General features: G+C 53.5%; 1 protein-coding gene across 2 annotated transcripts in view; it reads left to right on the forward strand.

Annotated features, from left to right (window-relative positions):
• INPP5A (inositol polyphosphate-5-phosphatase A) overlaps window positions 1–20,026 on the forward strand; it is a 145,964-nt gene that overhangs the window by 38,093 nt on the left and 87,845 nt on the right. For both annotated transcript variants that reach the window (XM_055560676.1, XM_055560675.1), the window contains exon 2: window positions 14,236–14,277. In XM_055560676.1, the coding sequence (XP_055416651.1) occupies window positions 14,236–14,277 (42 nt within the window). The remainder of the gene's footprint in view (window positions 1–14,235; window positions 14,278–20,026) is intronic.

The raw sequence follows: 20,026 nt of genomic DNA on the forward strand, positions 1-20,026 counted from the left end.
AAAACTTCTGCACAACAAAGGAAACTATAAGCAAGGTGAAAAGACAGCCTTCAGAATGGGAGAAAATAATAGCAAATGAAGCAACTGACAAACAACTAATCTCAAAAATATACAAGCAACTCCTACAGCTCAATTCCAGAAAAATAAATGACCCAATCAAAAAATGGGCCAAAGAACTAAATAGACATTTCTCCAAAGAAGACATACAGATGGCTAACAAACACATGAAAAGATGCTCAACATCACTCATTATCAGAGAAATGCAAATCAAAACCACTCTGAGGTACCATTTCACGCCAGTCAGAATGGCTGCGATCCAAAAGTCTACAAGCAATAAACGCTGGAGAGGGTGTGGCGAAAAGGGAACCCTCTTACACTGTTGGTGGGAATGCAAATAGTACAGCCACTATTGAGAACAGTGTGGAGATTCCTTAAAAAACTGGAAATAAAACTGCCTTATGACCCAGCAATCCCACTGCTGGGCATACACACCGAGGAAACCAGAAGGGAAAGAGACACGTGTACCCCAATGTTCATCGCAGCACTGTTTATAATAGCCAGGACATGGAAGCAACCTAGATGTCCATCAGCAGACGAGTGGATAAGAAAGCTGTGGTACATATACACAATGGAGTATTACTCAGCCATTAAAAAGAATACATTTGAATCAGTTCTAATGAGGTGGATGAAACTGGAGCCCATTATATAGAATGAAGTAAGCCAGAAAGAAAAACACCAATGAAGTATACTAATGCATATATATGGAATTTAGAAAGATGGTAATGATGAACCTGTATGTGAGACAGCAAAAGAGACACAGATGTATAGAACAGTCTTTTGGACTCTGTGGGAGAGGGAGAGGGTGGGATGAGTTGGGAGAATGGCACTGAAACATGTATAATATCATATATGAAACGAGTCGCCAGTCCAGGTTCGATGCACAATACTGGATGCTTGGGGCTGGTGCACTGGGACGACCCAGAGGGATGGTATGGGAAGGGAGGAGGGAGGAGGGTTCAGGATGGGGAACACATGTATACCTGTGGCGGATTCATGTTGATATATGGCAAAACCAATACAATATTGTAAAGTTAAAAAATAAAATAAAAAAAAAGAAACTCAGCATTCAAAAAATGAAGATCATAACATCCAGTCCCATCACATCATAGCAAATAGATGGGGAAAAAGTGGAACAGTGACAGATTTTATTTTCTGGGGCTTCAGAATCACTGTGGACAGTGACTGAGCCATGAAATTAAGACAATGCTTTACTCCTTGGAAGAAAAGATATGACGAATGTAGACAGTGAGTTAAAAAGCAGAGACATCACTTTATGGACAAAAGTTGGCATAGTCAAAGCTATGGTTTTTCCAGTAGTCATGTACAGTTGTGAGAGTTGTACTGTAAAGAAGTCTGAGTGCCAAAGAATTAATACTTTTGAACTGTGGTGCTGGAGAAGACTCTTGGGAGTCCCTTGGACTGCAGAGAGATCAAACCAGTCCATCCTAAAGGAAATCAACCCTGAATATTCATTGGAAGGACGAATGCCGAAGCTGAAGCCCCAATACTTTGGCTACCTGATGCGAAGAGCTGACTCATTTGAAAAGACCCTGATGCTGGGAAAGATTGAAGGCAGGAGGAGAAGGAGACAACAGAGGATGAGATGGTTGGATGGCATCACCGACTCAATGGCCATGAGTTTGATTAAATTCTGGGACCAAAGTAATGGTGAAGGACAGGGAAGCCTGGCGTGCTGCAGCTCACGGGGTCACAAAGATCTGGACACGACCGAGGGTCTGAACAGCAAGCTGGAGGCACAGGTCCCTCCTTGGGTGCTGCGGGGAAGCTGCTGGGACCGTTGAGTGCTGTGGGCAGGATGAGTCTTGGAGACGAGCGTGTCCCCCAGGCCAGGCGGGGAGACCTCGGTGGGCGCTGAGCGTCGGGGGAGGTGGGCTCTGGAGGCCCGCTGACTGCTCTGCGTCCGGGCCCAGGCGCCCTGCTCCTGCCTGTGCCTCCCGGTCCGGCGGCTGCACACTGACCGCTGTCCACAGCCAAGCCCCTCCTGGGTGCAGAGGGGCTGTGAGCCGGGGTGGAACCTGCCTAGAGAGGAGGTGGCAAGCAGCCTGGCTGCAAGGACAGCGCCCGTCCGACCACTGTGGGCTTTGCTGCCACAAAGCTCCCGGTCGGAATGAGTCCCGTGGCCCGGTCTCTTCCGCACGTTGCTTTCCCTGGTTTTCCTGTGGCGTGGGATCTCCGTGGGCCTGGGGTCACGGTTGTCTCTTCCAGTCTGGCCCGCATCCCTGATCCTTCTGCCACTGACCATCCTGGAGCCTGCTGTCCTGCAGGGTGGCTGCAGTGTGGGTGCCTACATGTCCCCCCTTCGGTTTCCGGTTGGACTTTGGGGTCCAGGTGCCCCCCTACCCCACCTTGGAGCCCGGCCCCTCCGGTCTAGGAAGCAGGCGACGTCTCTCCCCCGAGAAGTTAGTCAGATATCTTTTCTGTGATGCTGTTTGGGTTTTTTCATATTTTGCCTTTTTCCCCTGGACTTTAAAGAATGCTTTTTTTTTTTTTTAAAGAATTCTTCAAATATTAGGAAGATAAGCTCTTCGCCCCTGATATATATTAAAAATATTTTCAATCAGTTTCACAGTTTTTGATTTTACTAATTTTTTCGCCATGCAATTTAAAAAAATTTTAGTTGAACACATGATTCTCTTTAAAACTGGTATTCGAACTTTGAGTCATGGCTCCTTTCTCCGTGTGAACTTTAGAACTGCTTATCCGGTGGAGCTGGGTGGGGTGGGAGGCTCACCGGGGATCAGCCCTGACGCTCCGCAGGAGTCAGGCTCTGAGGACCGCAAGGCGCTCCGGTGACTCACATCTGACTCTCGTCTCTGCCAGGAATGTCTTAACACTTTTCTCTTGTAAACTTGTCACATTTTAAAGTTTACTCCTCACTGGTACCTTTTCTTATGTTGCTGTTGTAAGTGGGGCTTTCCTTCCCCATGCACCTTCTCACCGGCCGTTGTCTGTATTTGTGGTCGCTGCTGATTTTTGTATGTTAATCTTTTGTCCTGCCATTTTCCCCAAGTTCCTTTGCTGTTTGTTTCAGATTTACCACCTGCTCCGCGGGATCACCCTCTGTGGGGCGGGCAGCCTGGCTCCCGTTCTGCCGTGACGCCTCTGGCTGCTGCTCACGTGATGCCACCCCTGTGCCTTGGGTGTCAGGTGGCGTGGATGTGGGAATGGTGGGCACCCTTGCCAGGCGCCTGACCTTTCCAGGAGCGCCTGGCGTGGCTGGCCTGCCCACAGGAGGCAGGGACTGGCCTTAGGATGAGGGGCAGAGGTGTGCATGCGGTGGCGTTTTTCTAATAAATATACTCTGTGATAAGTTGTGATAGTATTAAAAATAAAGAAAGCACTTTAGTCAAAATGAAATAGAGAACTATGCCATAAACTGAAGGAACGTGGGAAGGATAAACATAAATCCAAACATTACTGAATAAGAAACAGGAAAAGCCCAGGAAAACAGTAAACTAAGGAAGCGTTGAGTTGTTTGTTTGAATATGTGAGTGAAATAAATATTTGATAAGGCTGATTATTGGAGGGAGCGAGGGAGGCACAGACAGGCTGGCCGTGCAGTAGCAGCTGGGGAGAACGGTCATTCGTACAGTTTAACCATTTGGGTAACTTTGTGAATTAGATCCTTGCCATAGACCTTACAGCACAGTGAAACCAGAGCGGGGAAAAGCTTAAAGTAACACGCCTTCCGTTTTACTGCACTCACACGTGCGTTTGTAGCATCAGGGATGTGATGGGCTCCCCTGCTGTGTAACAGGCCTTCGGGGACTTCGGGTTAGCTCAGCGCCTCCCCGTGTCCCTCTTCTGCAGGGTGGGGGGTGGGACACAGAGCTGGGTCCCCTCCTCAGGGGCTGCCTGCTCATCTGGAGCCCCCAGGAGGGACAGGCTGTGGGTCAGCTCTCCAGACTGTACAACCTTTGGCGTCTTGCTTCTTTGGGGCGGCAAAGGAGAGCGAGATCCTTTGCTTCCAGACTCTGACCTTTAGACCCTTTTAAATGACTCACCTGATACCAGATAAGGTTGGACTTACCTGAGATAATCCCCCTTTTGATTAACTTAAGATCCATTAACTTTGGAATTTCATTACCTCTGCAGAGTCCCTTTCATCTTGGCTGTGTGTTAGCCAGTTGGGGGAGTGGCATCTTACAGAGTCAGCCCCGCCCCACGTGGGAGTGAACGCCCAGGTGGAGCCCCTGGAGGCTTGTTGGAATTCTGCCCGCTCAGGAAGCACTTACCAAATCCTGGTTGATTTGCTTCTATTGAAGAACTTTTCAGTTAATATTTTTAGCCTTCGTTTATTTCTTCCCCTTATTTAAACCCCCTTATTTTATATCCCCTATATAATTTTCTCTCTCCCTGAAAAACTTCTGAAGCCATTACTTTTCATGTTCACATATACTGGTTATAAATCTCCTCAGTTTTGTTTGTCCAAGTTTAAGTCTATCTCCCCTTTACTTTTGGAAGATAATTTTGCTGGATACGTAATTCTGGGTTGGTGTTTTGGTTTTCTTCCGCCCACAGGAAACATCTCGATTCACGGTCTCCTTGCCCGTGGGGTTTTTGTCACTGTGGTTCTTGTCCTTGCTCCTCTATTGATTAGGTGTGTTTGTTTCCCTCCTTATTTCAAGGTTTCTCCTCATCTTTTGCTTTCAGCAGCTGTGCCTAAATGTCTAAGATGAGGTTTAGATGTTTTAGTGCTTATCCTACTTGGGGTTCTCTAAGCCTTGGGGATCTGCGGTTTGGTCACACCTTTGCAGAGTTCTTGGCCATTGTCTCTTCAGACTTTTCATCTGCTCTCTTCTCTCTCTCTTCTGGTGTTGCTATTCTGTGTACACTTCATCTTTTGAAGTTGTCACTTATCATCTGCTCTCTTCTCTCTGTCTTCTGATGTTGCTCCTTTGTGTCCTACAATTCTTGGATGTTCAGTAAATTTTTTTCATTTTTATAATCTCTGCATTTCAGTTTTGGAAGCTTCTATTGCCGTATCTTCAAGCTTACTATTTCCTTGGCTATGTCTAATCTGTGCATGAGCCACTGAAGGCAGTCTTCATTTTTGTTAGTGTTTCTGATTTCTAGTGTTTCCTTTTGGTTCTCAGAGTTTCCATCACTCTGCTTCTGTTACCCATCTGTTCCTGAAAACTGTCCACTTTTCCTGTCACAGTTATTTTAAATTCCCTTTCTGATAATTCCAAATCTGTGTCATAATTGAGTCAGATTCTGATGCATTTTTAAAAATGTCTTTAGGGAATTCCCTGTAGGTCCAGTGATTAGGGGGCTTTCCCCCACTCCAGTACTCTTGCCTGGAAAATCCCATGGACGGAGGAGCCTGGTAGGCTGCAGTCCATGGGGTCGCTAAGAGTCGGACACGACTGAGCGACTTCACTTTTACTTTTCACTTTTCACTTTCATGCATTGGAGAAGGAAATGGCAACCCGCTCCAGTGTTCTTGCCTGGAGAATCCCAGGGACGGGGGAGCCTGATGGGCTGCCGTCTATGGGGTCGCACAGAGTCGGACACGACTGAAGCGACTTAGCAGCAGCAGCAGCTGATGGCTCAGTGGTAAAGAATCTGTCTGTGATGCAGGAGTCTCTGGTTCGATCTCTGGGTCGGGAAGATCCCCTGGAGGAGAGCATGACAACCCACTCCAGTATTCTTGCCTGGAGAATCCCATGGAGAGGGGAGCCTGGCGGATTACAGTCCATGGGGTCGCAAAGAGTCAGACACGACTGAAGCGACTGAGCATGCGCACATGCTAATGACTAGGGCTTTGAGCTTCCAACTGCCGGTGGCCAGGTTCTACCCCTGGCCAGGGCACTAAGATCCAAAAGCTGTCCATAAACATCAATCAATCAATCAATCACGTTTAGACTGATTTTCTCTTGCCTTGTAATTTTTGTTGAAATCTGCATGTGATGAGTTGGGTCACAGGGACTGAGGCCTACAGTGCGGGCCGGGGGTGAGCCGTGTTTACCGTCAGCTGTGGCTGTGATGTCAGAGGTTTGCCCCCTGCCCCCTGCTGTCCTGGTTTGGGGGCCCCTATGTCTCCCTCCATGTCCTGGTTTGGGGGCCCCTGTGTCTCAGGTTTGCCCCCCACCCCACTGTGTCCTGGTTTGGGGGCCCCTGTGTCTTGGGTTTACCCCCTGGTGTCCTGGTTTGGGGACCCCTATGTCTCCCCCTGTGTCCTGGTTTGGGGGCCCCTGTGTCTCCCCCATGTCCTGGTTTGAGGGCCCCTCTGTCTTGGGTTTGTCCCCCGCCCCCCCGTGTTCTGGTTTGGGGGCCCCTATGTCTTGGGTTTGCCCCCCCGTGTCCTGGTTTGGGGGCCCCTATGTCTTGGGTTTGCCCCCCTCCATGTCCTGGTTTGGGGACCCCTATGTCTCCCCCCGTGTCCTGGTTTGGGGGCCCCTGTGTCTCGGGTTTGCCCTCCACCCCCCCGTGTCCTGGTTTGGGGGCCCCTGTGTCTCGCCCTCTCCCATCTGGAGTCCACGACTGTTGCCCTGGAGCATCTTCGTGTGGGGTAAGGAGGGGGCAAGGTGACCTGTAGTCTGTGGTGACGCCTCTCTCTGCTAGGGGGCCTCTGCCGCTGGGCTGAGACCCTCACGTGTCTCGTCTCCCCCACCCCCATCCCTGGGACGAGATGGGAAGGCTCACAGGGGACGCGTCCGTCCACGGGTGGTGGAGCTCCAGCCAAGCCCTTCCTCTGCCTAATTTCTAGTTGACCTCTCGGTCACTGTAGAGATAATCACGCGCCTTTCTTCATTTTGTTGGTCAGTTGCGTTAGAGGCTTTCCTCATGTTGAACCTTCCATTGCTTCACGGTTGATTGCACTTGGTTCTGATGGTGAGTTTTCTATCTGCCGCTGCATTCTGTAACGGGCGTCTGCACTGCTCTGTGAGGTTGACCTGAAGGTGCCCCTCTTTTGTATGCAGCCTTTCTCCTTTCTATGTCAGTCAATAGCATATGTTTTTTTCATGGTAGACCTCAAAGTTTTTCTTCCTTTTCTGTTATCCAGAGCTGTACTGTCTAGTAATGGCTAATTATATGTGACTCATATTGATTTAATCAAAATTAAGTAAAAATTTAAATTCAGTTATTTAGTCACAGTACCCATTTTAAGTGGAAATTCAGCTGGTGCAAATAGAGAACGTTCTTATCATCACACACAGCGACTGGACAACACTGGTCTTGAGTCAGAGACGTTTCCCGTGTTGATGGAAACACTCCGAAATCTGCTCCATCCAGGCCAGTGGTCACTGGCCACAGGTGGCTTTGAGCAGCTTTGTATTTGTGGGGTGTGTGTGTGTTTGGTGTTGTACGTGTTGTGTTGTGTGGTGTCTGTGTGTGTTTGTGGTGTGATGTGTGTATGTGGTGTGGTGTGTGTGTGTGTGGCATGTATATGTGTGTGGTGTGTGTGTGTTTCTGGTGTGGCGTGTGTGTGTGTGTGTTTGTGGTGTGGTGTCCATGTGGCTTGTGTGTGTTTGTGGTGTGATGTGTGTATGTGGTGTGTGGTATGGTGTGTGTGTGTGTGTGGCATGTGTATGTGTGTGGTGTGCGTTTGTGATGTGTATGTGGAGTGTATATATGTTTGTGCTGTGGTGTGTGGGTTGTTGGTTTTCTGACTTATTTTTGTGCAGGAATAAGCAGATCAGCCCAATACCTTTCACATAAGCTGCGAATACTTTTCCCTGTTTGTCATTTGCCTTTTTTTTTTAAAAAATTGTTTATAGGGAATAGCGGTTGTTTCAAATGTTGCCAAAGTCTTCTGAGAGATTTCATTGTTTTTCTCTTCCTCAAGCTTTTAAAATTAGGAGTTAAAGATATGAAAGTAATGTAATTATAAACATTAAAATGAAGAAAAGAAAAGAAAAATACAGCTACTCAGAATTTTGGTGTTCTTTTCATTGTTTTTCTCTTCCTCAAGCTTTTAAAATTAAGAGTTAAAGATATGAAAGTAATGTAATTATAAACATATTAAAAAGAAGACAATAAAAGAAGGAGAAATTTCTTCAAATACAGCTACTCAGGATTTTGGTGCTCTTTTCTCAGTCTTTTTTTGTCGCCCTGCTGGAGCGTTTAAAGCGGCAGCTGGCCAGAGCTCGCCCTCGTGCACCTTCCACGCAGCCCCTCGTTCCTCGTGGGCCACGTGGGCCATCCAGCTTTCACGTGGGCCCGGGGAGGATGTGGTGGGCATGGCGGCCAGGTCTGCAGGGGCTTCTCAGCAGGTGGGCATGTGTGTGCGGGCCTGGTCCTCGCTGTGGGGCTTGTGCTCCTTGCATCTCCATTAAGGTGGAAATGCTTCCGTGTCAATATGTGCTCATCAGATGTTGTGGGTTTTTTGGTAAAATACACCTTATCCTTTTGGCCTTTTGTAAGTGGCGTTACATCCTGTTTGCGGTGTTGTGTGAGCAGCACCACGTTTATCTGTTCAGTTCAGTCGCTCAGTCGTGTCCGACTCTCTGCGACCCCATGGACTGCAGCATGCCAGGCTTTCCTGTCTGTCACCAACTCCTGGAGGTTACTCAAACTCTTGTCCATCTTGTTGGTGATGCCATCCAGCCATCTCATCCTCTGTTGTCCCCTTCTCCTCCTGCCTTCAGTCTCTCCCAGCATGTTTATACTCAGGACTTATTTACTGTTTCAGGAATTTCTTTCTGTTGCCGCCTCCTTCCTTTCCGCAGATGGCCCACGTGACTCTCTTTATCAGTGAACTCTGTGGTATTCTTAACTGTAACTCTTATACATAATGCCATCTTGAACTTCTTTGTGTGCAGAGCATTTTTGTTGTTTACGATTACTTTTTTCTAGGATCGAAAATTCCAGAAATAGAATTTCACATTTGGAAAGAATGAGTATCCTTAACACTTCCCAGCGTGCTTTGACAGTCTCTGCTCTGCAGACAGGGTGCTTGAGAGCTCAGGGTGGCGTGTGCTTCCTGGGAGCGCACAGAGCCGGCCTGGCCCACGCTTTGGGCTGAAATGAGAGTATTTCTTTAAGAACTATTATGTGTGTTTATCTTTTATTCTTACTTTAGTGGTTTTAAAAATAACTCTGCATTAGCCAAATACGGGCTGCAACTATGAGGCCTCCAGGCCTGGCTGAGAGCAGCTCCTGGGGCAGAAGTGAAGGACAGACGGATGGAGGAGCTGGAGAGGGGCAGGGGGGCGCAGGCATGTGTGAGGGCGAGCATGCGTGTGTCAGCGTATGTGAATGTCTGTGGGTGTGAGCAGTGTGTCTGCATGTGCACGTTTGTGAGCTTGTGAGTGTGTATCTGTGTGTGTCTGCGTGTGTGTGCACATGTGAGTGTGAGCAGTGTGTTCACATGTGTCTGTCTGCATCTCCATGTGTATGTGAGCATGTGTGTGTATCTGCATGTGCACGTGTGTGTGAGCATGTGAGTGTGTATCTTTGTGTGTGTGAGTGTGTATCTTTGTGTGTGTGTCTGCCCACATGTGCACATGTGTATGAGTGTGAGCATGTGTGTGTGTCTGCATGTGCACATGTGAGCATGTGAGTGTGTATCTTTGTGTGTGTGCATGTGTGTGAGAGGTGTGTGTGTGTTTGAACATATGTGCCCACATGTGCACGTGTGTATGAGTGTGTGAGCATGTGTGTATCTCTGTGTGTCTGCATGTGTGTGTCCCCACATGTGCACATGTGAGTTTATGAGCCGTGTGTCCTCATGGGAACAAGTGTGTGAGCATGTGTGTATCTGTGTGTCCGCATGTGTGAGTGTGTGAGCATGTGTGAGTGTCTGTGAGAGTGTTTGCGTGTGTGTGTGTGAGAGCATGTGTGTCTGAGAGTGTGTCTGCGTGAGTGTGTGAGTGTGAGAGCATGTGTGTCTGTGAGAGTGTGTCTGCATGAGTGTGTATGTGAGAGCATGTGTGAGTATCTGTGTGAGAGTGTTTGCATGAGTGTGTGTGTGACCATGTGTGTGTGTCTGTGTGAGTGTGTGTCTGTGAGTGTGTGAGCATGCATGTGAGTGTGTGAGCATTCGTGTGTGTGAGAGCATGTGTGAGAGTGTGTCTGCATGAGTGTGTCCGCATGAGTGTGTGTGAGAGCATGTGTGTGAGTGTGAGAGCATGTGTGTCTGAGAGTGTGTCTGCGTGAGTGTGAATGTGTGAGCATGTGTATAAGTGTGAGAGCGGGGAGGGCAGAGGAGCCCGAGGTCCGGTGGCTTGGGGTCATGGTGCTGCCCCTCAGCACTCAGGGTCCAGGCTGGGGGCTCCAGAGTTGAGCGAGGCCGTGAGGAGTGCTTGTGAAGGGAGAGGGACGTCCCCTTGTGGAGGTCAGGGGTGAGCGGACAACCTGCAGGGACGCGGAGGGGCTGAGGGGCCAGCAGTCAGCTTGGGAGGGTGAGATGCTGGCCAGGAAGTGCCCGGGTCGGGTCAGCGAGTGGGTCAGCGTGGCCCTGATGTGCAGGTGGGCTGGGTTCTCCAGCCGCTCTCGTCCCCTGTTGTCTGTTTAGAGCTGCCCTTTAATTATCCCACAGCCTCTGGAGGCCTCTCTAAACATAAACACGGGTGTATCTTTGTTGAAAGCACTTTTATTAGGACTGTTGGGTTAATGGTTTTGGGGAACCCACAGCCGCCTGGGCTGAGAGTCATACTGGCAATCTAAGCGAGCTGGTGACCCAGAGTCCGACTAGAGGAGACTCAGGTCCTGCTGCCCCTTCCCGACGTGGCCGCCCTGAGGAGCAGCCTTGCGCTGCTCTCAGGCCGTTGACCTGGCAGGACCGCCTCCAGGCCGTGGGCCCGACCACGCAAGGAAGGTTCTGATCCATTTCACAGGCCACAGCAGGGCACCCAGATGACTTACAAGCTGCTTGGGGCTGAAGGTCCCTGGAGTAGGTGGGCTTCTGTGTGAGCCACTGTGGAGCACACTCTGGTCAGTATGGCCAGGACCTCCTGGGCGGTGGCAGAGTGGGCGCACACTTACAGGAGGCCGTGCGTCCACTTACAGGAGGCCGTGCGCCATTTACAGGAGGCTGTGCGCCACTTACAGGAGGCTGTGCAGGTCTGTGCCGGGGGAGGGCGGGCCATGCTCCGTGCTCTCCGTCCCCGACAGGGCCAAGTCCAGGTGGTGGTTATGTGTACACACACATGTGTGTGTGCGCACCCATGTGTCTGCATGTGTGGGTGTGTGCACACGTGTATGCATGTGTACTCGTGGGCGTGCATGTGCACGTGTGTGTGTGTACTCACATGTACATGTGTGTGTGTGCGGGTGTGTGCACGTGTGGGAGTGTGTGTGCTCTCAGTGTGCATGTGTGGTGTGTGCACATGTGTGTGTGCATGGCTGTGGAGTACCTGGCCCAGCTTCTGAGTGCCCGGTAGGGATGGTAGGAGCAGAGGCCTGAGAACCTGTGGCGGCGCTGGGGACGGAGCCCAGGCCGTGCAGAGAGATCTGTTGTCTCAGCCCCGGGGCCTGTGTGTGCGGTTTCCATTACAGGGGACACCACAGGCCTCTGTCCCCGCGTTGATTCCCATCAGCGCCATCCAGAGTCACGCAGGGCAGCCCGCTTCGTCCACATGCCCATGTTCTCCCGGGGACCTACCGGGCAAGTGCCTTACCTGTGGCGTGTCCAGCCTGTCTCAGGAGAGGGAGGCCCTCTGGCCCCAGAGCTTTGCTCAGCCCTTCCTCGTGCAGGACCTTTGGTTCAAGCATGGGGGCATCGCACCCCCAGTGCGGCGTAAGCCCGCCTGCTGCTGGGGGCCTGACTCCCCCTGCACTGTGCCCGCCCCAGGCCTCTCCTCTGGCTCCAGGCTCAAGCCCCCTGTGCAGCAGCTCTGGGGTGCCTCCTGGAGGGAGTGAGTCCCGGGCACCCGAGGTGGGAAGCTCAGGTTTAGGAAGGTTGGGTGGTCCTCGCCCTTGGAGACTTTGCGGGCCCACCTGGGCAGTCACGCGGGTTGGGTCCTGGGCCGGGGACAGGACTGAGGGTCCCGGTCATGCCTGTCCTGTGGGTCGATTGGGAATGTGGTGAGGGGTCTTAAACAGCAGCAGTTCAGCTGGTCCTAAGGCTTCCTGTCTCCTGCTGAGGGCCGCTTCCTGCAGGGTTTTGGTGAGGATGTCGTGGACCCGTGTGTGTCGGGCAGGGCCGCGGTTCAAGTGCAGGGCTAGGGGCCTCATGTCCGGCCGTGCCCCTGGACATCAGGACTAGGGACTGAATCTCTCCTTCCTCTGTCTCCAGGCCAAGCCCATGGATGCTGGTGTAGAAAGGTTGCTGAAATGCTGGTGGGGCCCTCTGCACCCCCAGACCAGCCCCTTTGCCCTCAGTTGGGGCTGGGGGAAATGGGGGCCTTGCCCTGAGAGTTCTCTTCCTTTGATCGCCTTGGGGCCCGAGGCCGACTGATCGTGGCCCCCGCGCCTGTGCTGGCCCCGGCGCGGGTGTGCTGGGCCCCTGGCTTGGGGAGGGGTCAGCAGGGTCTGTGGGGGAGGGGCTCGCACTGCAGTGCTGTTCCCTCTCTCAAAGTGGATCTGCCCCCCTCCCGCCGTGGTCAGCGCAGACCAGCCCCGCCCTCGGACGCTGGGGCTGGCAGTGGCCCGCCCCGTCTGTGGGCCCGCCAGTTCTGGGCGCTGTGTAAGCTGGAGTCTGGCCTCTTGCACTGAGCGTGGTGTTTCTGAGGCCTGCCCACGTGTGGCCTGTGTCCGTGGCTGCGTGCTGTGCTGTGTGACCACGGATTTTATCACTCTGTCTGTGAACTGATGGCATGTGTGGCCTGTGTCCATGGCTGCCATGCAGTGTGATCACATGCCTTATCTCTCCGTCCCTGAGCTGATGGGTCTCCAGGTGGTTCCTGCCTTTCGGCTCCTGGTCTGCTGCTGCACGTGCTCGTGGCTGTGTCTCTGTGGATGAGCATTTCTGGGTCTCGCGGACACATCGCCCGGCCACATGGCAAGTCCATGCTGTTTCCCATGGCGCCTGCACCCCCAGTGTGTCTGAGGGTCCGCTTCTGCACAGACTCCCCACGCTCGCTGCTCTCTGCTGTCAGCCTCCTGAGGACGTAGGGTGGAATCTCTCTGGCTCGGGCGTTGTTTTCCCTGAAGTCCAGAGACCGACGTTCAGCCTTGGCTGTGCAGCCTGTCGCAGCTCAGCCTCTGCCGGGGCTTCTCCGAGCTGCCATCTCCCGCTGTCGTCTCTTTGCTCGCCCGTGAGGGTGGTAGAGGGGGCAGGGCGTGCCTTCCTCGCTGTTCAGACGTGGGGCTGGGGCCTGGCTCCTGAACCTGGCCTTGGGGACCCCACACCTGGCTGGACCCCGGCTGCCGTCTGTGTCCGGCAGGTGCCTGGAATGTTCTCCGCCCCCTGCTCGGTGGTCTGTGAGGCTCGGGGTCTGCAGGCATTTTTTCTCTTTGTTCATTGATCTGTCCACAGTCCAGTCTTCCTGCTTTTCAGGACACGTGGAAACCTCCGCTGGCGGCAGCCCCTGCCTGTGGCGCTGCTGCGGCTGTGTTGCGTCCGGGTGGTCAGCCAGGCCCTGGCTCCGCCTGCATCCCCGGTGCCCAGAGCCCTGCTTGGATCCGGGGTGTGAGTCTCGGGGGTGCTGGGCTGTGTTTGCTCTGAGTCGTTTCTGCATGTGGCCCAGCGGCGTTGGACGTCGGGCTTCTCGTCTCCCACTTGTGAAGCTCTGCCACCTCCTGAGGGTCCCCGTGTGTCCCCCGTTCCCGCCTCAGCACCTTGACCGTGCTGGGTGGCCGGGGCCGTGTGCCCCGCTCGGCTGGCTGGCCTGGGGGTCCAGGAGCCTGGTGGGACATGTGGGAAGAGGCGCACCCCCATTTTCCCTGTGCCAGCTCTTCCCTGGGGCCCACATGCCCAAAGCTGACACTTGGGGCCACGCAGCTCTTTGCCCATTCTCAGGCCAGTGCTGGGACCCCACGCTGCTGGGTCCTGCCTGACACCCTGGCCTGGCCTCCAGGAAGCCCTTCCAGGGACCCCTCACTGCTGAGGACGAGCAGGGCTGGGGTCAGCTGTGGGTCCAGCTCCAGTGCCCGCCCCTCATCCCCGCTGAGTGGCAGACCAGGCCCTGGTGTGGAAGGGGCCCCACCCCGTTGTGCCCCAGCCCTGCAGTGAGCACGCAGACAGGCTGTCACGTTAGTCTCTGCTCGGGGCTGCCGGCCTGTGTCACGGGCCTGACTGTCTTCTTTTTTCTCTTTAATTTACAGCCAGAAAACCTCCAGAAGAACTGGCTTCGGGAGTTTTATCAGGTAAGAGCCGGGCAGCAGCCGGCCCACACGAGGGAGCAGCTCAGGCTGCTGGAGGCCCGGGTTCCCCTGCGGCCTTGCTGTCCTCGGGCGGGGGCAGTTCCCACGGTGGAGGGTCCCCCTGGGAGGGGGGTTCGGGGGAGGGGGAGGGGCTGCGGCCTTGGTGTCCTGGGGGGGCCGGGGGCACGGAAGGGAGAGTTCCCACTGGGGGGGGGTGCAGGGTGGAGTCCCCACCGGAGTCCCCCCCTGGGAGGGGGTTCCACGGAGGCAGAGGGGGAGGGCTGCAGCCTCAGTGTCCTGGGGTGGGGGAGAGTTACCACTTGGGGTGGGGGGCCCCTGGGAGGGGGTTTCGGGGGAGAGGGAGGGGCTGTGGCCTCGCTGTCCTGGGGGGGATTGGGGTGGGGGTCCACCTGGGAAGGGTGTCCCCCAGCGGGGGAGGGGTGCCTCCCACTTCCTGGTTCCTCCTCAGAAGCCCCTGCCTTCTTAGATGCCCCTGGCTGGGGCTCTGCTCGTCAGTGGGGACCTTCGGGAGGACCTGCGGTGCAGGGTGGGGCAGCAAAGCCCAAGTTCGGCCCCGGGGTCTGGGCAGGATGCATGCTGACGCTGGGCTGGACCCTGGCCGGAGGCTCCAGGCGAGACCTGACAGGCGAGCCGCTCCTTCCTGGCTCCCCGTGGGGCCCCATGTCTGTGCTCAGCTCTCTCCGGGATGTCAGGGTCAGCTCTGCGGTGTCGACAGAGGGCTTTGCTCCTGGAGCCCGTGTTCCCCGGGCGGGTGACGCATGTGGGACCCCCCATGGGGCATCTGAGAGGCCACTGGGAACTGGTGGGCGAATGGCGTCCTGCTTGGCCAGGGCTGCCGGGGGACTGTGGCTCCTGGAGGCTCGTGGGGCCGCAGAGCAGGGAGCCAGGCGGGGACAGCATGGCCAACGGCGCAGGGCGCTTCCACGGCGGGTCTGCGGGGCGGGCGCGGGTGCTTTGATGGCAGGAGGAGGTGCGGGAGTCGGGTGGTCCCAGGCCGCTGAGCCTCAGCGGGTCCGCTCGGTGTCCTTCTGTGTCTGGGCTGTCCCCCGACTCCTGCCATCCACGCTGGCACAGGGGGCAGCTGCTTGTCCAGTCTGCTGGTGTGGGTGGGCCACACGCCCAGATGCACCAGCCACGGTGAAGGCCAGGGAGGGGCAACAAGTCCTCTCTGGAACCGAGAGGCCCGGGGTCCAGCAGGAAGGGCCTGGGCTGTCGGAGGGGGTGATGGTCTTGGCCAAGGGGGATGGGTTCCCACCCGAGGCCCAGGAGAGTGGGGGGCTCGAGGTGTCAGGGGCGCGTCTAGCAGGTCGTGGGCCTTGTTCCTGTCACAGGGCGTTCCAAGCCCGTTCTTCCCAGCATTTCACCCGCCCAGGTGGGCAGCGGCCTCAGGGTCCCTGGCCGAAGCCTGGCCCGGCTGAGCTGTGGGGTCAGCTTTCGGCAGGCAGCTGGCCCAGTGGGTCGGGCGAGGCCCCTTTCCTGGAGAGGGTTACCTCGGAGGCGTGCTCAGTCCCCAGCAGCTGCCCCGGGCTGACTGTGGAGTGAGAGGCCCTGAAGTGTGGAGCCCCATCTCCACCGTCGGCTCTCCGCTCTCCGTCACTTTTGTTTGCTTTGCACAGCTGGCCCCGGCAGGTGTGAGACGCGGTGGGAGTATGTTGGGGTGGTGGCAGGTGGTGGCCCTGGGTCTGGGCTCAGAGGGGTCCTGGCGGTGACAGCCCCCTGGGAGCAGGCGGGAGGCGTCCCTTCAGAGCCTCCCGGCTGCACATGCACCCTGGCGGCTGTACCCCAAAGCGGAGCCCAGGGATCAGGCAGGCATTGCCCTCCAAGTCAGTGTCCGGGCGCCTGCCTCCTCCCCGGAACACACGCCTTGGCCCAGGGACCAGGAGTGTGTGTGTGCAGGGTGTGCTCAGCTCTCTGGATGAGAGTGAGGAACTGTGCAGAGATGAGGATAAATAAATGCCCCCCACCGAATTCTGCCTCGAGTTTGACGTCAGAGCCTCCTGCCCGACGTCTGTGCGTCCCAGGGAGAAGGTGCCACCCTCGGCCAGACACAAGACCGCGCATGTGTTGACAGCATGTGGGGCGCTGGCTCACACACAGACACGAAAAACGAGCAAGTGGTGACAACTCTTTATTGAGATAATAGATATTTGTTATTTACTGATGAGAGAACCAGTAAGGTGTTAAAACTGGTTCAAAGAAGAGTCCAAAGGGGGAACACCGGCCTCTCCTTTCAGCGATGCCAAGGGGAGCTCACATCCACCGGTGCAGGGCTGGCCAGGCGCGAGCTGTGCTTCTCTGGACACTGGCGTCCTGCGGTCCTGAGTGCTTGCGATGCTGCTGGAGTTCAGAGTTCACGGGACTGTACAACAGCTCGGGGGTCACTAAGGTTGAAAGAACCCAGACAGGGGCAGGGCTCCCCTAGTCTGTTATGCCCATTTGAAAGCCTTCCACAATTTTCTCTGGCAATAATTAAAAAAATAACGTGATGAGTATTATCTGCTTCCAGCTAACACGGAGCAAGTGAGAGTGAAAGTTGTTCATTTGTGTCCGACTCTTTGCGGCCCCGTGGACTGTAGCCCGCCAGGCTCCTCTGTCCATGGGCTTCTCCAGGCAAGAACACTGGAGTGGGTAGCCATTCCCTTCTCCACGGCATCTTCCCAACCTAGGGATCGAACCTGGGTACACACAGAAACAGGTACCAAATTTCCTGTCCTGTCTTAAACAAATTAAAACCAGAAAATGTATAAGAAACACTGGCTTTCAGACCTCAGGCAGTGGGCAGGACAGGACAGTGTGGCTGAGGGGATCAGGGGCCAGGCTGTACTGGCCAATTAAAGCCCGAGAGGATGCTCAGGCTAGTGTCCAGTGAGCTGGAATGCACAATTTGATGTTTACAACCAATAAAAAGAAATGAGCAGGCAGGCGAAGATGCAGGGACATCAGACCCTTCTGCCCATGGGACGGTTAGCGGTTCCCTAGCTGTGCTGACCTCGGGGGCTGCTCTGATTTTACTGATTCTGTCCGTTGTTTTCTTTTTCACTGTTTTTTTTTTTTCCTTTTTCTTGATTACTTTCCATTTGATTTGCTCTTCTATATCTAATTTCTGAAAGTAGAAGGTAAGAATGAAAGAATGATCAATTTCAGAAATTTGACATTGAGGAATGGTCACTGAAAATCCTGTAGACAATAAAAAGATAGTAAAGGAATGATCATGAACAACTTTTTGCCAATAAATCTGGACACTTACATGAAAGGAAGATGTTTTTGGAAAAGCAAAGGAAGCTAAGTCGAGAAGAAATAAACGAGCTCTTTATTAAAGTTTTCCTCAACACTGATAAGTTCTGTCAAACATCTAAGCAAGACACACTGACGTTTCTGTCGAGCTTTTCAAGAAGGTTGAAACGTGACGCTGTGATGCGAGCAGTGGCCTGACAGCAAAGGTGAACAGAGTCGTCTTAGTGAGAACACAGGTCTGTCTCCTGCGTGGAGTAAACGCCCGAGTTCAAGGAACTTCAGCAAGTCAAGCATGTAGAACTGTTTACGTGTGTAACAATGCATGCAATACACACACACAGACGCACGCACATGTGCACGCACGCACACACGCACACACACATGCACGTGCATGCGTGCATACACCCATCCACGCATGCACACACACACGCAGATGCACACATGTGCACACATGCACACACACACGCATGCACACAGAGATGCACACACGCACACGTGTGCACGCACACACGCACGTGCGTGTACGCACACGCACACACAGATGCACACACACATGCGCGCACACACCCACCCATGCATGCACACACACGCACACAGACACACATGCACGCACACATGCGCACGCACACGCATGTGCACACACGCACACGCATGCACGCACATGCACACACACAGAGAGATGCACACACACATGCCCACACATGGCGCACATACACCCACCCACGCATGCACACACATGCACACACAGATGCACACGCATGCGTGCACGCACACATATAGAAACAGCGGCGCATCAAAAAGTTATGCGTGAGCACCAAGGGGCTCAAGCCTGTGTAACGTTCAAAAATTAATAGATAAGATCACTCAAGTCAACCAACTGTGAAGAAAAACTACACCATCATCTCAGCACATGCAGGAAAAGCATTTGCTGAAATTCTATAACCATTTCTGATGAAAACTTCCGGCAAGCTGAGTGGAAGGAGCTTCTGTAACGAGCACTCATGCCCCGAGCCTGACGGTGCAGCTCCCGGGAGATGAGATGCTTTCCTGCCGGGACCCTGGAAGGGGGTGGGGCTCAGGGCCTGCCTGCAGAATGGTGGTGAAGGTCCTCGTCGTAGGGCCACGGAGGAAGTAGAGTCCTGCAGACTGAAGGGAGGGAGCCGGCCTGCGTCTGGGCAGAAGGCGTGACAGGCTCTTCGGGAAGCCGTGAGGAGTGCACAGAAGTGTGAGTGTTACCTGATGTAAGTGAGTGCAGTGAGTGTGCAGCACAGGCACCATGAGAACATCCTTTGTACTAAATGTGAACATACACAGCAGCACCAAAAGGACGGAGTGGCTGCACATCTGACGAAACATGTTAATGTCTGTGCTCAAGCTGGATTTAAAAAAGGCACATGAACCAGAGATCAGATTGCCAACATCTGCTGGATCATCGAGAAAGCAAGAGAGTTCCAGAAAAACATCTATTTCTGCTTTATTGACTACGCCAAAGCCTTTGACTGTGTGGATCACATTAAACTGTGGAAAATTCTTCAAGAGATGGGAATACCAGACCACCTGACCTGCCTCTTGAGAAACCTGTATGCAGGTCAGGAAGCAACAGTTAGAACTGGACATGGAACAATGGACTGGTTCCAAATTGGGAAAGGAGTAAGTCAAGGCTGTATATTGTCACCCTACTTATTTAACTTCTATGCAGAGTACATCATGCGAAATGCCGGGCTGGATGAAGCATAAGCTGGAATCAAGATTGCCGGGAGAAATATCAGTAACCTCAGAAATGCAGGTGATACCACCCTTATGGCAGAGAATGAAGAGGAACTAAAGTGCCTCTTGATGAAAGTGAAAGAGGAGAGTGAAAAAGTTGGGTTAAAACTCAACATTCAGAAAACTAAGATCATGGCATCTGGTCCCATCACTTCATGGGAAATAGATGGGGAAACAGTGGGAACAGTGTCAGACTTTATTTTTTGGGGCTCCAAAATCACTGCAGATGGTGACTGCAGCCATGAAATTAAAAGACACTTACTCCTTAGCAGAAAAGCTATGACCAACCTAGACCGCATATTAAAAAGCAGAGACATTACTTTGCCAACAAAGGTCCATCTAGTCAAGGCTATGGTTTTTCCAGTGGTCATGAATGGATGTATGTGAGAGTTGGACTGTGAAGAAAGCTGAGCGCCGAAGAATTGATGCTTTTGAACTGTGGTGTTGGAGAAGACTCTTGAGAGTCCCTTGGACTGCAAGGAGATCCAACCAGTCCATCCTAAAGGAGATCAGTCCTGAATATTCATTGGAAGGACTGATGCCAAAGCTGAAACTCCAACACTTTGGCCACCTGATGCAAAGCGCTGACTCATTGGAAAAGACTCTGATGCTGGGAACGATTGAAGGCGGGAGGACAAGGGGGTGACTGAGGGTGAGCTGGTTGGATGGCATCACTGACTCAATGGACATGAGTTTGAGTAAACTCCGGGAGTTGCTCATGGATAGGGAG

This window comes from Bubalus kerabau, chromosome 22, assembly GCF_029407905.1.
Source record: "Bubalus kerabau isolate K-KA32 ecotype Philippines breed swamp buffalo chromosome 22, PCC_UOA_SB_1v2, whole genome shotgun sequence".
NCBI lineage: Eukaryota > Metazoa > Chordata > Mammalia > Artiodactyla > Bovidae > Bubalus > Bubalus kerabau.